Source organism: Cygnus olor, chromosome 14 (genome assembly GCF_009769625.2).
Source record: "Cygnus olor isolate bCygOlo1 chromosome 14, bCygOlo1.pri.v2, whole genome shotgun sequence".
Taxonomy (NCBI): Eukaryota; Metazoa; Chordata; class Aves; order Anseriformes; family Anatidae; genus Cygnus; species Cygnus olor.
In genome coordinates, this window is record NC_049182.1 from 8,896,824 (window position 1) to 8,915,852 (window position 19,029).

Consider the following 19,029-nt stretch of genomic DNA (forward strand, 5'->3'; position numbering starts at 1 on the left):
AGCTGGATGTTTGGAGGAGAGCGCTCTGCAGTCCCAAACGCAGAACTGCTGCAGGCCGAATGCAAAGCGCAGTGCTCGCACCCACTGCTGCTGTGCCCCACGCAGGATCTAACAAAACAGAGTGCTGTTACCAGAGCTGTGCACACGGGGGCAGGACTACATCTCCTATGAGATCAGGAATTCAATTTTGGAGCAAGCAAAGCCCCTGCTCTCAGCCGCACTCTTGTAACATTTCTCCTCGCAGCTCAGCTATCTGATTGCTGCCTGCATATCTCCTGCCGTTTAAGCACAGATGATATCACAGGCAGGAAGGGTGTCTGGAATAATTTGTCTGTCTGGGAGCCGTACGCTTACAGCAGGGCGCTGAGGATCCAGCTCCTCACATCCAAATTCCTCGGCGAGTCCCAGCTCGGTCTCACTGCAGCAGCTCTGACACAGCCAGCCCCCCAGACGGCATCACCAAGCAATTTTCTTTCAAAACATTTTATTTTTCCCCACATTGAGGAAGAACACAGTAACAAACCGTTTATGCCGATGAAGCCTTGGAGAAAAACTGCGTTAAGAGCAAGGTCTAGACTGGCCCGAGGTGTGCTTTGGCCAGCAACAAGTAGGATAATACACTAAAAGAGAAGTGTTGATATAAAATAGAGCAGAACCAAATAACTAAATGCAACATGTTAATCAGTTTGTAGGGTAATTGAATGGCATTTCCTAAATTCACAAACATCAGACAATGGCACAGAGGGCTGAGGTACCACTCAAAGAATTGTACCATAAAACACCTTGGCAGGCAATGTTTCCTGCCTTGAATTTCCTGGAGGGAGAGTTAGATTAGTAATGGTGAGAGGATATTGTGTTGTTGTGGCAGGATTTTATTGAGCAGCGACAAAAAAATCATTTTCAACAGTGCTTGTGGAAGAGTCTCGTCTTGCTTGCCATCCTGCAGAGCTGCCCATGGTGCAGAGGGTCAGGGGTGATGCTGGGGTCCTGCTGTGCCCCCTGCCACCTCCTCAGAAGTGCTGCATGCCAGAGCTCCATGTCAGGATGGAGGATTTGTCCCCGTTCATTACTGCTCACAGTCACCCCTCAATTGCCTGGGTTATCCTGCTTAGTGGGCATGGCCTCTGGAAGATGCTCTCTGAAGACCACTGGGATCCTGAGAGCAGCTGGGAGCTCCACTTGGCACTGAGACAGCATAGCTCCTCGGGGGCCCTCCTTAACTTCATCTTCACCTTCATTCTCATCCTCCTCCTCCTCCTCTCTGCTGCTCCCCAGAAAGAACGACAAGCAATGGGGCTGGTGATCTCTTACCTGACTCCCTTGTGCAGCAGAGGGGACAAACAGGAGCACGGTGCCTGCCACACACACCCCCAGCACTGCCACCGCACTGTCGTGGTCCTCAGCATTGCCCTTGGCACCAAAACGCCTCCCCGCACCTGGACATCCCTCCCCCAGGAGGGACATCCCAGCCCCAGGAAGGGGCTTGGTGCTGAGTTATTGCACATAGTCACGTCTTCTGGAAATAAATCGTCTCCCTCCAGAGAGCTGCTCTGTCTGGTCTCTGGAAAGTGGCACGTTGTCATTTAAGATCATTAACTATTTGGCTGTGAGACTGCTGCCTGTACAGCCCGCTGCACTGCCGGCACTTCGCTGGTAATGAATAATAAATTAACGCTATGACTCTGAGCCCTTCCTTTCATCAGCCAAGATTTCCAGAGGCCCAAGAATCTCAAAGGATCCTCTACAAGTGGCAGCTGACGCAATTACCTACAGGCAGCAGCTAAGTGGTGGGTGAGGTGCCAAAACGGGCTGTGGAAGCTCCCGCTCACAGTCCTCTGAACATCACCCGCACCCCGATGAGTGTCACAAGCACGAACGCAGGCAGGCAGGTGCCCCCTGCCTGGGGAAACATCCCATCCTGCTGCTCCGGGAGGCACAGAAAGTGGCTGCCAAAAGGCTTCCCCCACCTACAGGTGTGTCCTACCCCACCTCCACAGGGGGAAATGCAGCTGGGAAGTGCCCTTCTTCACCACCTCTCTCCTCAGCTGCTAGGGAGGCAGCGAGTGTCTGTACAGGATGCCCTTAGCAGGATAAATCCACTGGAGCATTGCACCAGGTTGCATCCCCAGCTCTGGTTGTCTTTAGGAAATCTGGGTGAAGGCCCTCAAAGAAACTTATTGCCTTCAGAGATGGAGCTGATTTCTTTGTAGATCAGACAATGCATTCTCTCTCCCTTTAATTTACCCATTAATACCCACACCCCAGGACTGTTGCAGTGAAATAATCACACAACATCTTAAGAAAAAAAACATCATGAGACATATTATTAAAACAAGACGTAAATGCTGAAGGGCTTTTGTTGTTGTTTGTTTATTTGTTTTATTGGGCAAAGTTTCATTTCAGACTTTATCAGGAGATCTCAAAGTTCAGGATGAGGTTTTAGGGCAGCCTCTGCCATAGGGAATATTGCCATGGAGGAGTCTCCTGTCTGAGCTGGAGCCTGGTGAGGTGTTAGCACTCTCGAAGGTACAGCAACCTGAGAGTCCGACGGCTTCTCCTGCAGAGAAAGGAAGGAGTACCCCAGAGAAAGAACGTCTGCACTTTTGCTGTTCATCCCCCCCCCTGCTAAAGGATACATCACAGAGGAACTTAACTAAATCTGAACATTCTCAAAGCTATTCCAGCTCTTTCCTCTTATTGCTAGCATTCAAAGACAAGATAAAGACTTAATTTAAAAGAAGAACAAATAGTCTGTAGGAAATAGATTTTATTTGCTGGAAGAGAGCTCTTCAGCAAATTACTTAACAGGGAAATGGAGATCTCTGCTAAATGTTACTTATGTTACCTCTATATACCTGAAAGAAGGAAATTCCTAATACTTCTCCCAAATTAAAAAATAAAAATAAATAAATAAATAAAAGGAATAATTACTCTTGCTAGTAGGAGAACAGGAAAACACAAAATAAAACAACTTTACTTCTCCAACCAGTCCCCAAGACAGATTAGTTAGGTTAAGCTCAGTTGGTTCACCATTTAGTTAGTGAAGAGACTTATTTTCATACATACAGAAATGCATTGCAGAATAAACATTTGTTGGCATATGTTACACCATCAGACCCGCAGTGTGGGATGTACTCCAGCGTGCAGAAATTGCGGGGTACGACGTAGTTACTGCAGTAGCCCTGTAGATAGATGCAGTGTTGTGTTCACAAAAATGCCCTCAACAGCAGACTCGTAGGAAGGGTGATGTTATGAGACACCCCCACCGCCCCTGGGCTTCCCCCAGTACTGTCCATCAGCAGACGTCAAAAAAAAAAAAAGAAGCCTAGGGAGAGGGCAGGAACAGGGTGGTTTTTTCCTGCTGTGCCCTTTCAGTCTCTACTGATGTAAAGCCTGTGTAAATATCATAAACGCTGCTGCAGTAACCGTGACAATAACTTGGATGCCAACTGAATACTGCACTATTTTTTTTTTTTTTTTTGAAACTGTCAGATGAAAATGGCAATTTCACCCAGTAATATCTGTGGCAAATATTGTTCAGACAGCTGGATGACTCAGGATTTTCAAATGCTCGATCACAATGCGATTAGTAATGATTTATATGGAAACTGCTTTCAGGAAAGAAATGATGGAAAAAAAAATAGACAGCTCTGCCCCTTACCTTCAGTGCAACGGTATCTGGAAAAAAAGAAAAAAAGTCGAAGTATGACATTAATGCAATTCATCTCTTCTGTTAGTGTTGAAAGCTTTGAATGCATGTCCTGAATAAACAACTTTCAATTCAGTGGTTATTAGCAAGTGACTCTTAGACAAAAGGAATTTCAGGCAAAATTTCGTGCCATATTGGATGTTTACAACATTGGTTCTGTACTGTGATTTTTTTCAGGAGGGTTACAGCCTAGATGGAAAAGGGTGTACAAAATGAAAGAAAAGAGAAAGTCATTTTCCATGATTCACAGGATGAACAAGGATATATACTCAAAGATAAGCACATTATTGAGGAAAACAGGGCCATAAAGCTGGCAGGTACATGGAGGCAGCTTCTTATATGCATTTCCATAATACTGCTTAAATAACAGGAGTATTTAGTGAGGTGTAACTCCTCTAAAGCTTCTACAACTGCTCAGGCTCTCAAACTGCCTCTCAGTTCAGGATGACTGCAAGAAATATTCACTGCCATTCAGGAAAATAATTTGTGATTCGGCAATGTTTCAGAGGTTAAACACTGGATGTCTGAGTCGCCGGGTGGTACAACGTACATGTCACCTCCTTCATTATGCATAAACTAGCACCGAGCGCAGAGCTGTTCCCACAGTTGTTCTTACCCACTCAGTTCTGTTGCTAAAATATTACCCCCTAAGTGATAGTCTTTGATGTCAAGTCTTTTCAACACCATCTCTCTAGGAGTAAATAAGTCCTTGTAGAATGAAGCTTCTTCCAGTTTGAGGATGTTTTTGTGTTTTTAAAGGCAGCCAGCACTTAGTGAAGCACAGAGCAGGAGGCAGCAAAGCCACTCACCTGGGCAGCAGCAAAGGGCAAGAGCCAGCAGCACCACCACGCCTGCCGTCCTCATGGTGGCTGGGGCGTCTGTCCACCTTTTCCTCTGTGAATGCAGCCCTAATGCTGCCCTCAGATCGTAATCATGCACATACGTGTGTGTGTGCGTGCGTTCGCATCTGTCTTATCCACCCTTATTCTGAAATAACATTCCTGGTCTGTTGTCAGGGTGGTAAATCTTGATGATGCTTAGCAGAGGTAAGCCGTGCTGTAAACCATAAAGAATGCTTCTTTATCAACAGGAATCACAAGAAGTTTAAATATGTTAGATACGCCCTCTGTGTCATTATTTGAAGTGAAATATATGACAGGTGCCTTCTGAAGGACCATGGAAAATTCCTGTGGGCAGAAGAACAACTGTACAAACCTAAAGAGAAAATGCTGTCAGATTTCCTCTATGTGCACATTATCAGTGCTACACACAGGGCTTTCTCACGAGCAAAATTTTGTTGATCTGAAATGAATGGCTTCCAGAATTAAAGGTCTTTTATTTTCATGCCTCACCCAATAAAGCATCATTAAACTGTAGTAAATCCAGGGAAACTGTGAACTGGGAGGTCAAGCAAGAGGGTGTCCCAGACACTGAAGGGAGTCCTTGGACTGGAGAAGCACATGAGAAACTTTTACAGGCATCTGCAAAGAAGTAACAATTGCTATTTTCCCTAAAAACCATTAGCATCGTGGGTTAGATTTGCAGCAGCAGACTGATAGCCTGATGATGACAGAACAAAGCCTGTAGCCTGGATCCCAGAAAACTTTAATCCAGACTGGAAATCTGTGCTTCATCCGTCTGCCCATCTCAACATAAATCCTTTGTTTTACCACCAAAGCATCCTTTTTTTGAATGACCTCATTCCACCAAGGAAAAGGAACACTTATGGGAGACATTACTCTTTAGAAGGGATATGCCCAATTTATTTATGTTTCTCTTGTGTGGATCAAAAACCCACCAATTCAATACACCAACAAAGGACAAAAGCAAAATAATTTTCACAGACAATGTACCAATGGCAGAGGTCACACTCTTAAAACCAGAAGTGTATTTTGTCCTTGGATTGCAAAAACTTCTTGGACTGGCAAGGGGCATGATGCTATTAAGAACTGAGAAGACAAGGAGACAGGAGTAGGAACAAGCTTAAAGAGTACATTTATTTTAAAATATGTGGAATAAAATTCCAAGATGAGGGAAAATCTAGAAAAACGTCATTTGGAGGTCCCAGAAAAACAGGCAGGGCCCACTCACATGACTGAAAAATATGGGCTTTGCTACGCCTTTGGGTAATGGCTGTGCTCAGGAGGTCAGGCATCATCTCTGGGCTTGCCCATCACCAGGCTGAACTGCTTTGCTGGCGATGCCTGCAGGGGGAAAGCGCACTAGAAATACCTTAGTAGAGATCAGCTAGCATCACCAGTTCAGAACAGTATTTCAACTGTCTAAAAAGGGTCTGAACACTAATGTAGTCAGACTATCATTTATGTGCAAAGTCACACAGCTGAGGTTTATGCATCTGTATTTAATTTTCTGCCTTTTATGACAGTGAGGGGAGCAAGATGTTGTTCTTGTTATATCCCAGAGCTATGAGCATGGAACATATTCAGCCTGGCATCATCATTCAACAAATCAGAAGAAAACATTGCATGAGACAGAGCATTAAACATGACAAAGAAATGTTGCTGATTTAGTTTATTGAGAAAGAAAATCAGGAGTGAGCTGAGTTCCCCAGAGGGCGAGATGAACTGAGGTGAGATCTCTAGCTGGGATTTGCCAGTGGGGATCCTGTGATGAATTCTCTCAGCACTGATATTCAGCATTTTCCAAAATGGCTTAAAGTGAGAGTCCCATTGCTGTCCCTGAAAGTGAGGAGAGAGAAAAATGGATTAGACACGGAGTCCTGCGTGCTGTAATCTGTTCTTTCACTTGGCTTCTAGAGAAGACATTAGGATCCTGCCCCAGAGCCAAAAACTGGGGGACTCAGAGTCTCATTAGCTATTTGATTATGAAGTGAGTGAAATCATTTAACCCATTCTGAAAAATATTTGGGGGAACTGTAACAAAACTCCAAATTTAATTTTCTTTGCAATAAGCAAGAAAAACTCCATTCAGGTTAATTGTCTTCAAACCCTCCATACTAATAAACCAGACATAGCTCTTTGGACGCTCTGATAAAAAGAGCAGTAAAAACGAGCTGTTGATACAATGGCAGGTATTCTTTTCTGCCCCGAATGCCTGGTCAACAAAGAACGCAGAAACCGTGCAAATTGGTGCCTGTAGGAGGCAGCCGACAACGCGAACGCGCCCCGCGGTTGCACTTACACGACTGCATTGCAGAAGTTGCACTTGTTGCCGTACGTTTTGTTGTCGGAGCCGCAGAGAGGCATGTATTCCATCGTGCAGGCAGGTTTAGGGTAGTCGCTGCAGTCAACCTGCAGAACATGAAGTCTTAATGCGAAGGGTGGGAAGGAGTCGATAGCAGAAGGGCTTGAACCCCTAACTGCGGCTGCAGTGCTAACGATAGCGATCTAACTAAAAATAATTAACTTCCTTGCACAATCTGATATTGACTGAGGTGTGATTCTCCTATACCAGAATTTAATAATATAAAAATAGAGCATAATTTCCTGTTTAAGAGATGTATATCACAGTCTGACTGCTGCATTTCCAAGCTGCAGCAGCAGCTTGCTCACTGAACATGCCGTGCTTACAGTCACATTGCACCATGTTCCTGACCTGGCCAGGAAATTAAATGGAAAAATGCTGGTGTCTGGAGAAGAGACAGCACTGATACCTGTATAATGGTCCCATATCTCTCCAATAGGCTTAAAATATCAGCACTTAGCTAGATGCCATGGGAGTGGGATTTTGTTTCTTTGTGAAATGGGTACTACACTTGCTGAGGGGCACTGTAGTACAAGGGAAAAAAAGTTCATGGGTAGAGGAAGAGGCTGGAGAATTTCATGGGAGAGAAATCCATTGAGGCTCACTGACTGTACAGCAATCACACCTAGCTGAGTTCCATCACCTGAAAATAGCTGGAGGTTGGAATAGTGTTCAGGAAGACCTGTATTTACTCACCCTACTTTTACTCTCTCCCACACAGTCCTTATGGCCCCTAAGAGTGAGCTCTGCATCAAGCCACCATGGGCTTGATGGCCCACTGGTCTGACCCTAAATGCCATTCTCTATTCTTACTCTCAGTTCTGCCTTGATGGACTATTTCTGCTGATGATCTTTTACTGATCCTTTCCTGTGCATTCACCCTCTTCCTTTTCTGACATTAATGTGGATAACATGTATTGCATGTGCAGAAGACAAAATCTTCCCTGTGCTGAAGCATAAGTGATGCTCCTGATGCTATTACAAATACTGGCTGTGTTTCCACTGACATCAGTAGGACCAGAAGCTAACCCTTCATTAGACAGCTCACACTTACTGTAGCAACTTCCTTCTTACATTTGCCGTCATACTTCTTGCCAACACTGGTCCCTTGCTCTCTGGGAAGAGAAAGATCCATGTTAGGGAACTCTGCCTGCATCCTGCTGTGCTACACTCCATGTCCCAGCAATGCTGATCAGCCACAGGTACAGGAGATGTCCAGCTTCAGCTGCTCACACTGCCTGAGACACCAGCCCTGGAAGCACCCCTGCCTCCCAAGCAAGCTCAGGGCTGGCCTCCAGGGGAGGCTGCCTTCAGCCATCCCCCACAGGACTTGGCCTGGATCCCCCCAGACATAGGATGGTACCCAATGGTCCCAAAGACAGAAATGCTATTGTTCTGTGGCACTGGGTCAAAGTGTGAGATATAACTGGCAGGCCGTGGCATCACCTCTCGAGCGCTGCTCTTCTGCATGATGCAACAGGCAAGCGAGAGAACAGGGTGTTGGGGGAAATCAGGATCTAGGTTGTGTGACAATGCAGGTGCACCCTAAGTTAGCTGCTGTCCTCTGCAAGGCAGTATCTGCCACGCAGGCCCTTTTGATTTAGTTAAGAGAAGCATTCAGTCCTGTGTTAAGTCCCCACCCAGCCCTCTACTTCTCTCTCAAGATCAAAGGCACGGTTTTCTTTCTAATCACAAATGAAAACAGGGTCTAGGTATCAGGGAAAGAAGGGCCGGAGTCCAAGAGCCTTACAGAAGAGGCCTTGGTAGAAATCCCATGCCAGACTCACGGTTGCCTCCCCAGGCAGCTCTCACCCGCAGTACTCACATGTTGTGGGCACACAGCATGCACTCATTGTCGTAGGTGACCCCGTCGGTTCCACAGACAGGGCTGAACATCTTGTTGCAGACTAACATCGTTTTGCCTTCCTCATTTGTCATGTTAGGATATGTGCTGCAGTCAACCTGTTGAGGGAACATGCAACAAAGCGCCAGTGAGGGCTTGCTTGCAGGAAGCAAGTAGACCTGGAGAGCGCGTGCATCATTTGGCCTTCTGGGATGCCACCACTTCAGGAAAAATGCTTTTTTTGAGGGGTGTCATTATGATGAAAGTTCACCTGAGGATGACCAAGACAAGATTCTGACATATCATATGCTCTCTTATCTACTGTTTGAATTATTTATTAGGCAAATCAATATGCAGCTTTGGCTGCACAGAAGATGAACCTGCCCCTTCCTTTGCCATTGATTTCACTTACAGGGACAGCTTCCTTGCATTCTCCATCATGGTCTTTGCTGATATTGGTTCCGTATTCTCTGGAGAAGGAAAAAACAAATATTAGGAAGTCCAGCAAAGACTTCTTGGTGCACCCTAGGTGCTGGGAATAAGTACCTAAGACAAGGAAGGGAGGGGAGGGCTGACTCTGCAATTTATCTGTGTATATACGCATTTGAGAAGGTAGTGCCGTCCTCCCTGACCAGCTGGCACTGAGTGGCTGGCAGGAATGTAAAGACCCTGAGACCTTTAGGACCATTTTGGATAGTTCAGAGTCAAGCATCTCTCCATCTTTTTGCTCCTTCTTGCTGGGATGAGATGTGCCCTAGGGGCTGTCATCTGGCTCATCCTCGAGATGGAGAAGAAAAGCCTGAATAAATTACACCAGCAAAAGAGACACAGTGACTAAAGCGATGTCTAGGCAACGGAGTGTCACGCAGTGCTACCCAAGCTCATTCCAAAGGAATTGACATAAGTGACACATGACAGATCACTGTTTGTTGGGAAGGGGTGCTGCCAGAAGCCCCAAGAACCGCTGTCTGCTCGCAGGATGAGCTCCCCTACGCAGTACGCACATGTTGTAGGCACACAGCAGACACTCGTTGCTGTACGTGACTCCATCGGTACCACAAATGGGGCTGAGGTCCTTGGTGCAGAGCAACACCTCTTTGCCTTCCTCATTCGTAGTGTTGGGAAACCTACTGCAGTCCACCTGTCAAAGGAATGACCAGCAACAGGATGGAGAAGGCATTTTATGATCATCTCTCATTTTGCACGTGGCAGCAACCAGATCCAGGCTCCCCACAGTGGGTTTATCACTGCCACAGCACAAATGTGTGTTGGTGTGTCATTCTGGGAACAGGCAAATCCTTCCTGCTGAGACCTCTCCATGCAGAGAGGGAGGAGGAGGAGGATGAAGAAGGGAGGGTTACAGCAATGCAGCCCCCCACAGGGATAAACCAGCAGGGATCTCTCATGCTTTCTAGGCATCATTTTGCACAGGCTGAGCATGGGTCCCTCACTCCCACATTCTCATGGCCCCTCCAGTGCATTTCCGTTAATACTCTTTCTTTCTCAACACACACAGACAGTTTTAATCAAAGGAACAAGTCTAAAGACCTGGCATTTGGAAGCTGGAAAGTGTCACAGTATTTTGTTCTTTCAGTAGGTTGTTTTGGGGTAGTTTCTGGTACCATAGTCTATTGACATCAGTTTATAACTGGTCACATATGACCAGCTTAAAGCTTAGACCAGTTTAGAGTTGGTCAGAAATGAATTAATCCAACAATTTTATATTACTACTGCATTATTAACATACAGCATAGATGTAGAGCGCAGAACAGCATAAATTTAATATTTTACACTGTAGGATCTGATTATAGCAACACTAATTAAGTAAGGGAAGAAAAAAAAAAGAAAAAAATCTGCTACTCACCTCAACCCCAAGGGCAGCATCTAGGAAAAAAAGAACAGAGGCAAAAAAAAGTGAAACAAAGCCAATGTGATCAATAATATCTCAGTTAATTGGAAATCTAGATGTAAAATTCCAACACAGAGGACCAAACTGAGTGATTTCCACTGACTGGTTTCCTGAACTAAGTAAACCATGTATGACTTTTTAAAAATGGTGATAAGTATAATTGTTTCTTATTGCTGACTGATTAAAGGTGTTTTTGAATAGCTTAGTTCTTTTTTTTTTCTTTTAAAGAGATAGGTAGACTTATTAATTGAAAAAAGAATAGCTTTTCCTTCCTTATCTTTTTACACATCCGTTCTGACCCTAGAAAACAGCTATTGCATATCTGAAAAGAAACCTGAATCAATACAGATAAATGCAAATGCAAATAGTCACGTACAGGATAAGCAAACATATACAGCATCTGTTGTCAGGGATATACAATCTAAAGAAGCCGAGTGTAAAAAAAAAAAAACACCACTTGTCTTTGATTTTGTAATTTCATGAGATGTAAATACATAAGGAGAACATCAGACTCGGGCTTGTTTGCATCTCTTGTTTCTCCATTAGCAGCAAAAGCATTGCAGGAAAGCTGCCAGGTTTCTACACAGAACTTGCCTGTACCATTACAATATTTTTGTGACTAGTTGCTGGAGGTCTGACCACCTCATTGCGGCTGTGTTTCAAACATTTATCCACTCTTTATAATTGTACAACAAGTGTAAGCACTGTAACAGTGCCAAGAGTGTAAAACGTGCAATAACATCTGTTAGGAGCACAGAACTCCAGACACCTAGCTACAACAGTGATCCATTTAACACCATCGTGAAATCTACTCCTGCATCCTGTGAGATGCCAGTGCATCGAGGCAGCCTGGCTTTTTGTGGGAGAATCTATTTGATGGCCACTATCCTATTCTCTTAGAGATAGCCAGGACTCTCAGGTACAAAGCCTCTGCGGCACCCTGAGAGTTACTCACCTGGGAAGCAGCAAAGCACTAAAGACAACAGCACAAAGATGCCTGCCATGGTCGTGGTGGAAGTACTGCCTGAGTCCACAGGCTGCCCGCTGGTGCTCTGCTCCTGAGATGGTCTCTCCGAGGCGGGCTGCAAATATATACAAACGCAGTGTCTAAACTGTTCAGCTGTAACATGAAGCAACCAGCTGAATCTGTCACTGGTACAATGAGGCCGGTAATATTTATTGAGGTCTTGACCTCCAGGTAATGGTCTGCGTCTCCTAGGCAATTGATTTTGGCTGGACATTCGGTTAATAGCTTGAGACAAGTGTCACATGCTCTCATTGGTCAAAACCAAACAAACAGCCTTTTAGACCAAAAAAAAGTTCTTTAAGACTGCAGTAGAAACCTAAGTAGCACAAAATATTGAGGAGAGCAAGCTGCAGTTCTTTCATTCATTTCTGCAGTGACATCTCCCAGCAGCGAGCAGCGGAGGCTCAGGACCACCCTGTCTGCAGCTCAGGCTACAAAGCTCTGCTTCCTACTCAGTATCAGAGGGTACAACATGAATTTCTGCATTCCTCGATATTCACCACTAGGTATGAACACAGGTCAGCAAGGCTTTGCCACCAGCAGAACTGATTAACCATTGCCAGGTGAGGCCGGCAGGACCACATCTAACCTGTGAAGTTAATGGTATTTAACATTGATTTGATAATGGAAAGGGCTTGGCAGTTTCACCACCTAAGAATAGAAGAGCTCAGTAGAAGACTTGAAAGCAGGTTAAATTCTGTGAAACACCACTAAAAATGTCACTTGAACCTTATCAGGAGGGAGCACTTATTTACAGACCTAGTCACAGTTAAATGAATTGATTCAAAGTGTTCTGCCAAGCAGTCTTAAGAACAAACAACTCTGAAGTTTGGGGAACTTGTTTACATTAAGGCACCAGCTATGCCTGAAAGTACAGTAGATCCTCTCCCCCTACAGACATTTCAGAAAGTGATACTAAAAACATAGAGCCTGTCCCAATTTTTCTGTCTGTCTCACACGTCCAGCCTTCGCACCACCTTTCTTCAAGTGGCTCCTTCCTGGGAGGAGCTCTGGACCCCTGCTGTTTTAGCAGGCTTAGTTTTGCAGCCCTTAACCTCAAATTTCTCACCATGCTTCCTTTGACAGGTCCAGAATAGCAAGGACACCCATTGTATTTTGCCACAGGGACTTCAGCATTGTGGGAGATGCAGAGCAAGAGATGCTTTACAGGTGCTCCGTTGAACAAATAAGGCAGCACCCATTAATCAGCCAAAATTCATCTGAAATCGCTGAAAGCAAGCCTGAGGAACCATGTTGGTGTCTGATGCATTGCAGTAGTCTAAAGGGTATGCTTTGATCTTTAAATGTACAAATCACAGTATAGTGCATGGAATCACATATACTGGGCACTGGCACGTTAAGGATGCCACAGCACGGATGTGTGAATATGTAGATTACATTTCTACATGAAAAGATGGGTTTCCTTAGAGAGAGAAGCATTACATTTTTTTCTGCTGGGTTTGCTTCTATAAATTACAGGAAGCATGCATGAATATTTCAGAGAGATTTGGCACATCGTCAAGATATATTGTCCTTATGTGTCTTGTGGAACGCATCTCTGGGAACCAGAGACTTTTCCCCTTAGTACCTAGAGGAGCACACCAAGGCTCCTGTTGCTCGTTGCCTGCATAAGCTGATGGTTGCACAGCTGGAGGGAGGTCCACCTTTCTGGGCCAAATACGAGTTTCAGCACTGCCTTCTCTAACAATGCAGTGAGACCACTGTGAGCTGTCCTCACCATCCTTCCTGGCCAGACCTGGCAGCTTCCAGCAGGTTGCCTCATGCCCATGCAGTGCTGTGCTGTGCTCCAGCCTGCTCCCTGCCCCAGACAGGGCTGCTCCCCAAGGCAGGACAGACCTCTCTCCCGATGGGTGGAGAGCACCTGCCTGCCAAAGGCTGCTGTGCATTGCCTGCACACACCACAGAAAAAAAATTTTCCACTGCAAGTGCCCCGGGTTCAGCACTGGATCTGGCTCTTCCTGGCCCTGAGCCACCAGCAGGTTTCCTCAGCCCACAGCAATGCCTGTCTGTTACTCAGCAGATCAATTCCTTCGCTGGCTCACTGCTCAGCCCACAGACACACCAGGGAGACTGCAATCTACTGAATTAAAGCTGACTGGGGAGCACCGCTCTCTCTTGAGCCGCTCAGGTACAAGGCACAAAAACACCACCCAGAAACCACCCGCTATCAGCACGTGGAGCAGACTCACAGCCAATATCTGCAGCCTCCCCATCTAGGGCTCCAGCTTGTCCTGCCTTTGGTAACAGCGTGGGAAAAAACCCCACGGTTGGTTAAGATCATTCTATAACGTGGGTTGTTCATAGCTACCCCTGGAAATACAGATAGAAAGGATTTCATCTGCAATCCTGCCACTGATCTTGTGCTGCAGTTCACTGAATTACAGTCTTTTAGTCCTCAAAGTCAGGTACAGCATATGGCTAATGGCTGTTTGGCTAAAGGGAAATCCTCGGGTGTACAGAAGCCATCACAAGGGCAGAGAACTGTAAGTAAAGACAGGGTCACATCTTAAGGTTATGAACTCCAGAGGATCAGCAGACTGAGAGCAGGGCAGGATCTGGCCATTATGCAACATCCTCTCCCTTCTATGCAAGGAATTTCTTGTTTTACAGTTCCCATTATGATTTCTTATTAACATTGAGGTCATATTCTCTGGAAGACTGTAACTGAAGTTAGGGCATTTTCTCAGCACTTATGTGACCACTCAGTGCAAGTAATACGCTAATAGATGAATGACAAATGATTTAACTACACTTTTCCAAACATTCACGGGTTCTGTCACATTATTTTCATCAGCAATCCGCTGTAAAAAGCGGAAATAACAATGATTAGTTGTAGCTGTTTTGTGAAATTGTCTCTAATCACTCCAAAATGCCTGCTAAATACAACTCAAACTGCAGTTTCCGTCTTTGTCTTTCTTTTGGCCACAGAGTGGCCAGTAACCATTTGAACTGAGCCACACGTCTGGAGAAATCAATACAGAACAAATGGAAGATCTGTCTCTCACCTAGTGCCTGAAGGTGCTGTTTGAGCAAAGCAATAAAGCGAATAAAGTCATCGATATAATTAAAACATATCACTATGAAAACATATTCATGTGTTTAAGAACTTATTAAATAGAGTTTGATTCAGGTAACACCACTGAATGTTTTCCTGAACTAACAGGACCCTGGGCAGAACTTTGTACCCTGCAGGTGAATGCTAACATGGTTTCACATTACTTATGTGATGAATTAAATGTACCTTGCCCCACTGCGAGGACAGATGTTGACAAGTGGGAACGTGGCCAGCGTAGGCCACCAGGCTGGTCAGGGGCTGGAGCACAGGGCATGCAGGGGAGGCTGGAGGAGCCGGCTTTCTTCAGCGCAGAGAAGAGGAGGCTGTGGGGATCTCATTGCTATCTGCAGCTCCTTAACAGGGTTATACAGAAGATGGAGCCAGAGTCTCCTCGAAGCTGCCCAGAAGAAAGACAACATTCTAACTGAATACAAGGAAACATCTTTCACCACGAGGGTGGGCAAGCAGTGGTGCAGGAACCAGACAGGAGTCTCCTTCTTCGGTGATATTCAAGCCATGACTGATCAAGGAAGGTCTTGAGCATCCTGAGCTGACTTTGGATTTGGCCCTGCTTTGAGCAGGGGTCAGGCTAGAGAACTCCAGAGAGCCTTTTCAACCTGTGTTATTTTATGTGTACAATACTTAAACAAGTGTTCTCTCCTGTGGGTGATTTTTCTTAATGAAGGAACATAAAATCTCTCTACAGCCCAGAACAGCCTCAGAGCTTTCCTACAATTTCTGCTAAAGGCCATGGGTAAGAGGTACGAAGAGCTCCCAGCATATTTTTACAGGGAACGGCCAGAAATAGTGTGCATATCAAAAAGAGTAGTTTACAATATTTGTTAAAAAGCAAACAAACAAACTCCACAAAATTATTCAAATTCAAGAATATTATTACTTCTCAATGATTCTAAAGTCTCTCTACTGCTGCTATAGCCCAGACCTCCTGCCATCACAACATTTTTGCAGCAGAGCATCAGCCTTCAAACCTACAGAAAAATTATCTGCACCAAAAAAAAAAAAATCATTTGCCAAAATAGCAACCCCTTTGCTGCAGCACTGCAGCCTGGTGCAGACACAGATCTCAGAACCACCAGCTCTGAAGACGTACCTTTACTCCCCACCAGCTCATGCTATGCTTCAGCTCTGGGCAGGTTTCTGGGTGATGAGGACAGCAGGTCAGGGCTCCATGCCATTGGGCAAGTGTTACTTGTGTGAATGGAGGCAAAACGCTGGAACAAGCAGCAGAAAAGGAAGGCAATAAGCAGCAGGACATTTGGCTAGGCAATGGCTCAGGCTGTTACTCTTTGGAGTAAATATACTCTAGGGAAGGTGGCTTGGAGGTAATGCAGATGTTATCCTACATCTGGCCAGAGGAAGTGGAAATCATTGGTTTAATCAGTTTTCATGACACTTCAGTGATCTCAGCTGTGTGCTTCATTTCGTCTTCGCCACAGCCCAAGCAGTAACACTGAGGAGGCGGCTGGGGGGAGCAGCAGCCAGCCTGGGAGTGGTGCTGCCCACCAGGAGACAGCCAACGTGGCAGCTTCACTGCTCAGGCTGCAAAAGTCTCCTTCAGGAGCTGGGGTCTGGGGAAATATTTTTCCAAAGATTATAAAAAAAAAAAAAATCGATTCTTATCTGCATGGAGACATTATTTATAGCTCAATGCATAGTTAAAATAGAGTGAATAAGTGTGTTCTGCCATGAAAGTAAATTGCTCCGAGGTTATGTAAACCAGGGGAATAGTTGAACACGTCTCTAAAGGGCAGCAGATGAGGCATTTTTGTGCTACCAGTCATCTAGCAGCATGTGTCCCCAGAACAGCATGCAGCAGGGGGATCGTGGCTGTGTCCCTTGGATTTGAAACAGCTACATAAGTCACCAAAGAGTGGTGTTGCCATGAGAGACTTATAGGCAAAAATAAGATATATTTATTGACTAGCTAGCAGGGCTGGAAGAAGCAATTCAGTATGGTTGGGATGAGTAATTGCTACGTGTTACCGAGCAGCAAAGAGGAATACTAAAGGCCTCAGGGAAGATCTCTCGATCCCTGCACAGCTGCATCCCACAGCTTGCTTGCAGAGACCTAGGTGTCCTGGATAGGACCACCACATGAAGGCGATGGCAAAGCTGGCTGGAGAGGCAGGTTACAGCCTCCCATGAAGCACAGGGATCATCTCTTCACAGCGATCTGCCAAGTCTCATTAATTTATCATAGGAACATGCCTTCAGTGCTTCCTGCCCTTGGTTCTGTTTCATAAGATTGACAGCAATGTCTATGGACCACGAAGCGTTTCTGACAGGAGGGTAATTAACCTTTGGTGTTTACATCTCCCTCTGCTTGGTAAGTTACACACCAAGTCCGTGCATTTTGGGGAGGACTGGCTGCAAACAAGCGATGTTCTTGAGCAGAGGAACAGAAGCACTGGAATAAATATTTTTCTGAGTCCTACCTGGGCTTGTAGGTGACTGAGGAACTTTACTCACTGAATAAATGGCCAAAGCCTTAGACTCAAGTCTTTGGGATCAGCCCCGTTCTGCTAGTGAGACCCTCCCACCACCTGTGGCCCCTTGGACCAGGACCTGGGTCCTGCTTCAGGCAGGCTCAGCACAGGGTGAGCTGGGGTTCTGCCCGCCTTCGGGGAGCTAGAGGGGCAGAAGTTTATGCACAGAATAGGCAAAGTTTTCTTTCCATTGGAAACCACAGGCAGATGCAATGCAGAGCAGAAGCAAGGAGAGCATCAGACAGAAATATGCTGCTGGATCTCAGCCAAAAAACTAGCGAAAATTCTATGAGTAACAACATCTAAAAAGACAAATGAAGGTGGTTGCTTTCATTTGTGGAAAGAAAACTGGGAACCTCTGGATTTGGGATGAATGATGGTTTGCTTTTTAAGAAGGCTCTTGTAAATAAAGAAGCAACAAGGGATTTTCTTTCTGAGGGACAGGGTGCAATATCAATTTCATATTCTCCAGAGTGGCTAAGAATGAAAATACACAGCTCTCCCTGGTGGGAAAGAGAAGGAGATGAAAATGAGAGATAGCATGCACCATGGTGCTGTAAGCAGGACACTTGTCTGGAACAGGAGGAGCTGGATGGAGAGGGTTTCTATGGCTGGCAGACCATCAGGACCATAACCACCAGATACTTCTTCCCTCATCGATAACATCAAAAGAAAGAGGAACAATTTAATTTATTCTACAGAGCTGGGTTTTAATGAGACCACTGGCTGATTCTTTGCAGCTGGACAACTGAAGTGCCATTGGTGCTGGCAGAAAGGAGCATGTTGCTGAATTAGGGGCTTTTACTACGGTACGGTTATGAACAAGAAGTACGTAGCAGGTCTTTTACCACCTCTGAACGATTGCATTAGCAATGTAATGCAGATACTGACTTACTAGGTGTGTGGTGACTGCTGTGCTGTGTATGATGCTATGGCCCTTGCACCCGCTGGCTTGGCACTGTGCCCCGTTTGCAACCTGACAAAAATTATGGTATCAGGAGAGCTGAATGCACTGGTATCTGCAGAGGTTTGGGGAGTTTCCTTTTCTGGCCTTGAAAAAGGTTACGCTGTGCTCTCCTGATGCTGTCAGAGGAGGCTGTTTGTGCATGCTTCTATAGCAAAGAAACAGTTCTGTGACTTGTCTCGTATTTTGCATCTTTTTGCCATCCTTCTCTTCATATATTTGAGCACAGCCTGTGGAGAATAGCAGTGTTAGGAAGCTAGCATTAAATCACTGCCAAACGAAATGTCAACAGAAGGTATACGCATCGCTTATGTCCATTCGTACGCTGCCTGCTCAGCATCCGGCTGACATCATTTGGGATGCTGCCATGGACGGCAATGGGAGTTCGGGCTGCCTCGTGCTTCGCGTCCGTTCTTATTCGCTGGGATTACTGCTGTGCCCGAGCCCCCTGATGTTTCTTGTCACTGCACGTCCCGCATTCTCTGAAGGAGGGAAAGTCTGCCATTAGAGACCCAGTGTGCCCATTTTCCCAAAGGGAGATGGATGCTGGGAATGTAGATAAACCCCCAAATGATGCAAGTGGAGGAGAGTTCATTTGAGTTAACCACTGACAATGAAGTCGTTTGAGCATCTCTGCTATAATCCTATCAGTCAACAAAACTATGACAGCTGAATAAGCTGCATCATTTGGATTTCCACTCCGGCTATTTTGTTTTCTCTTCTAAATCTTCATGATATCCCCCTGAGCAAAAACAGCAAGTGAAGATGG

The 19,029-nt window shown here is 45.5% G+C and overlaps 2 protein-coding genes across 2 annotated transcripts; both read right to left on the reverse strand.

The window, feature by feature from the left end:
• Positions 1–2,357: 2,357 nt before the first annotated feature.
• Positions 2,358–4,665, reverse strand: LOC121078028 (ovomucoid-like). The gene is made up of 4 exons (XM_040573723.1): positions 4,519–4,665; positions 3,662–3,678; positions 3,067–3,182; positions 2,358–2,557 (listed from the first exon to the last, which is right to left on the reverse strand). Exons 1-4 carry the CDS (start codon positions 4,571–4,573, stop codon positions 2,512–2,514), a joined length of 234 nt encoding a protein of 77 aa, XP_040429657.1. The 5' UTR covers positions 4,574–4,665; the 3' UTR covers positions 2,358–2,511.
• A 1,561-nt stretch (positions 4,666–6,226) lies between these two features.
• Positions 6,227–16,150, reverse strand: LOC121078056 (ovomucoid-like). Its single transcript, XM_040573775.1, has 9 exons — positions 15,901–16,150; positions 11,642–11,768; positions 10,642–10,661; positions 9,782–9,918; positions 9,190–9,247; positions 8,760–8,896; positions 7,989–8,049; positions 6,872–6,981; positions 6,227–6,408 (listed from the first exon to the last, which is right to left on the reverse strand). Exons 1-9 carry the CDS (start codon positions 16,063–16,065, stop codon positions 6,363–6,365), a joined length of 861 nt encoding a protein of 286 aa, XP_040429709.1. The 5' UTR covers positions 16,066–16,150; the 3' UTR covers positions 6,227–6,362.
• Between the last annotated feature and the right edge of the window lie 2,879 nt (positions 16,151–19,029).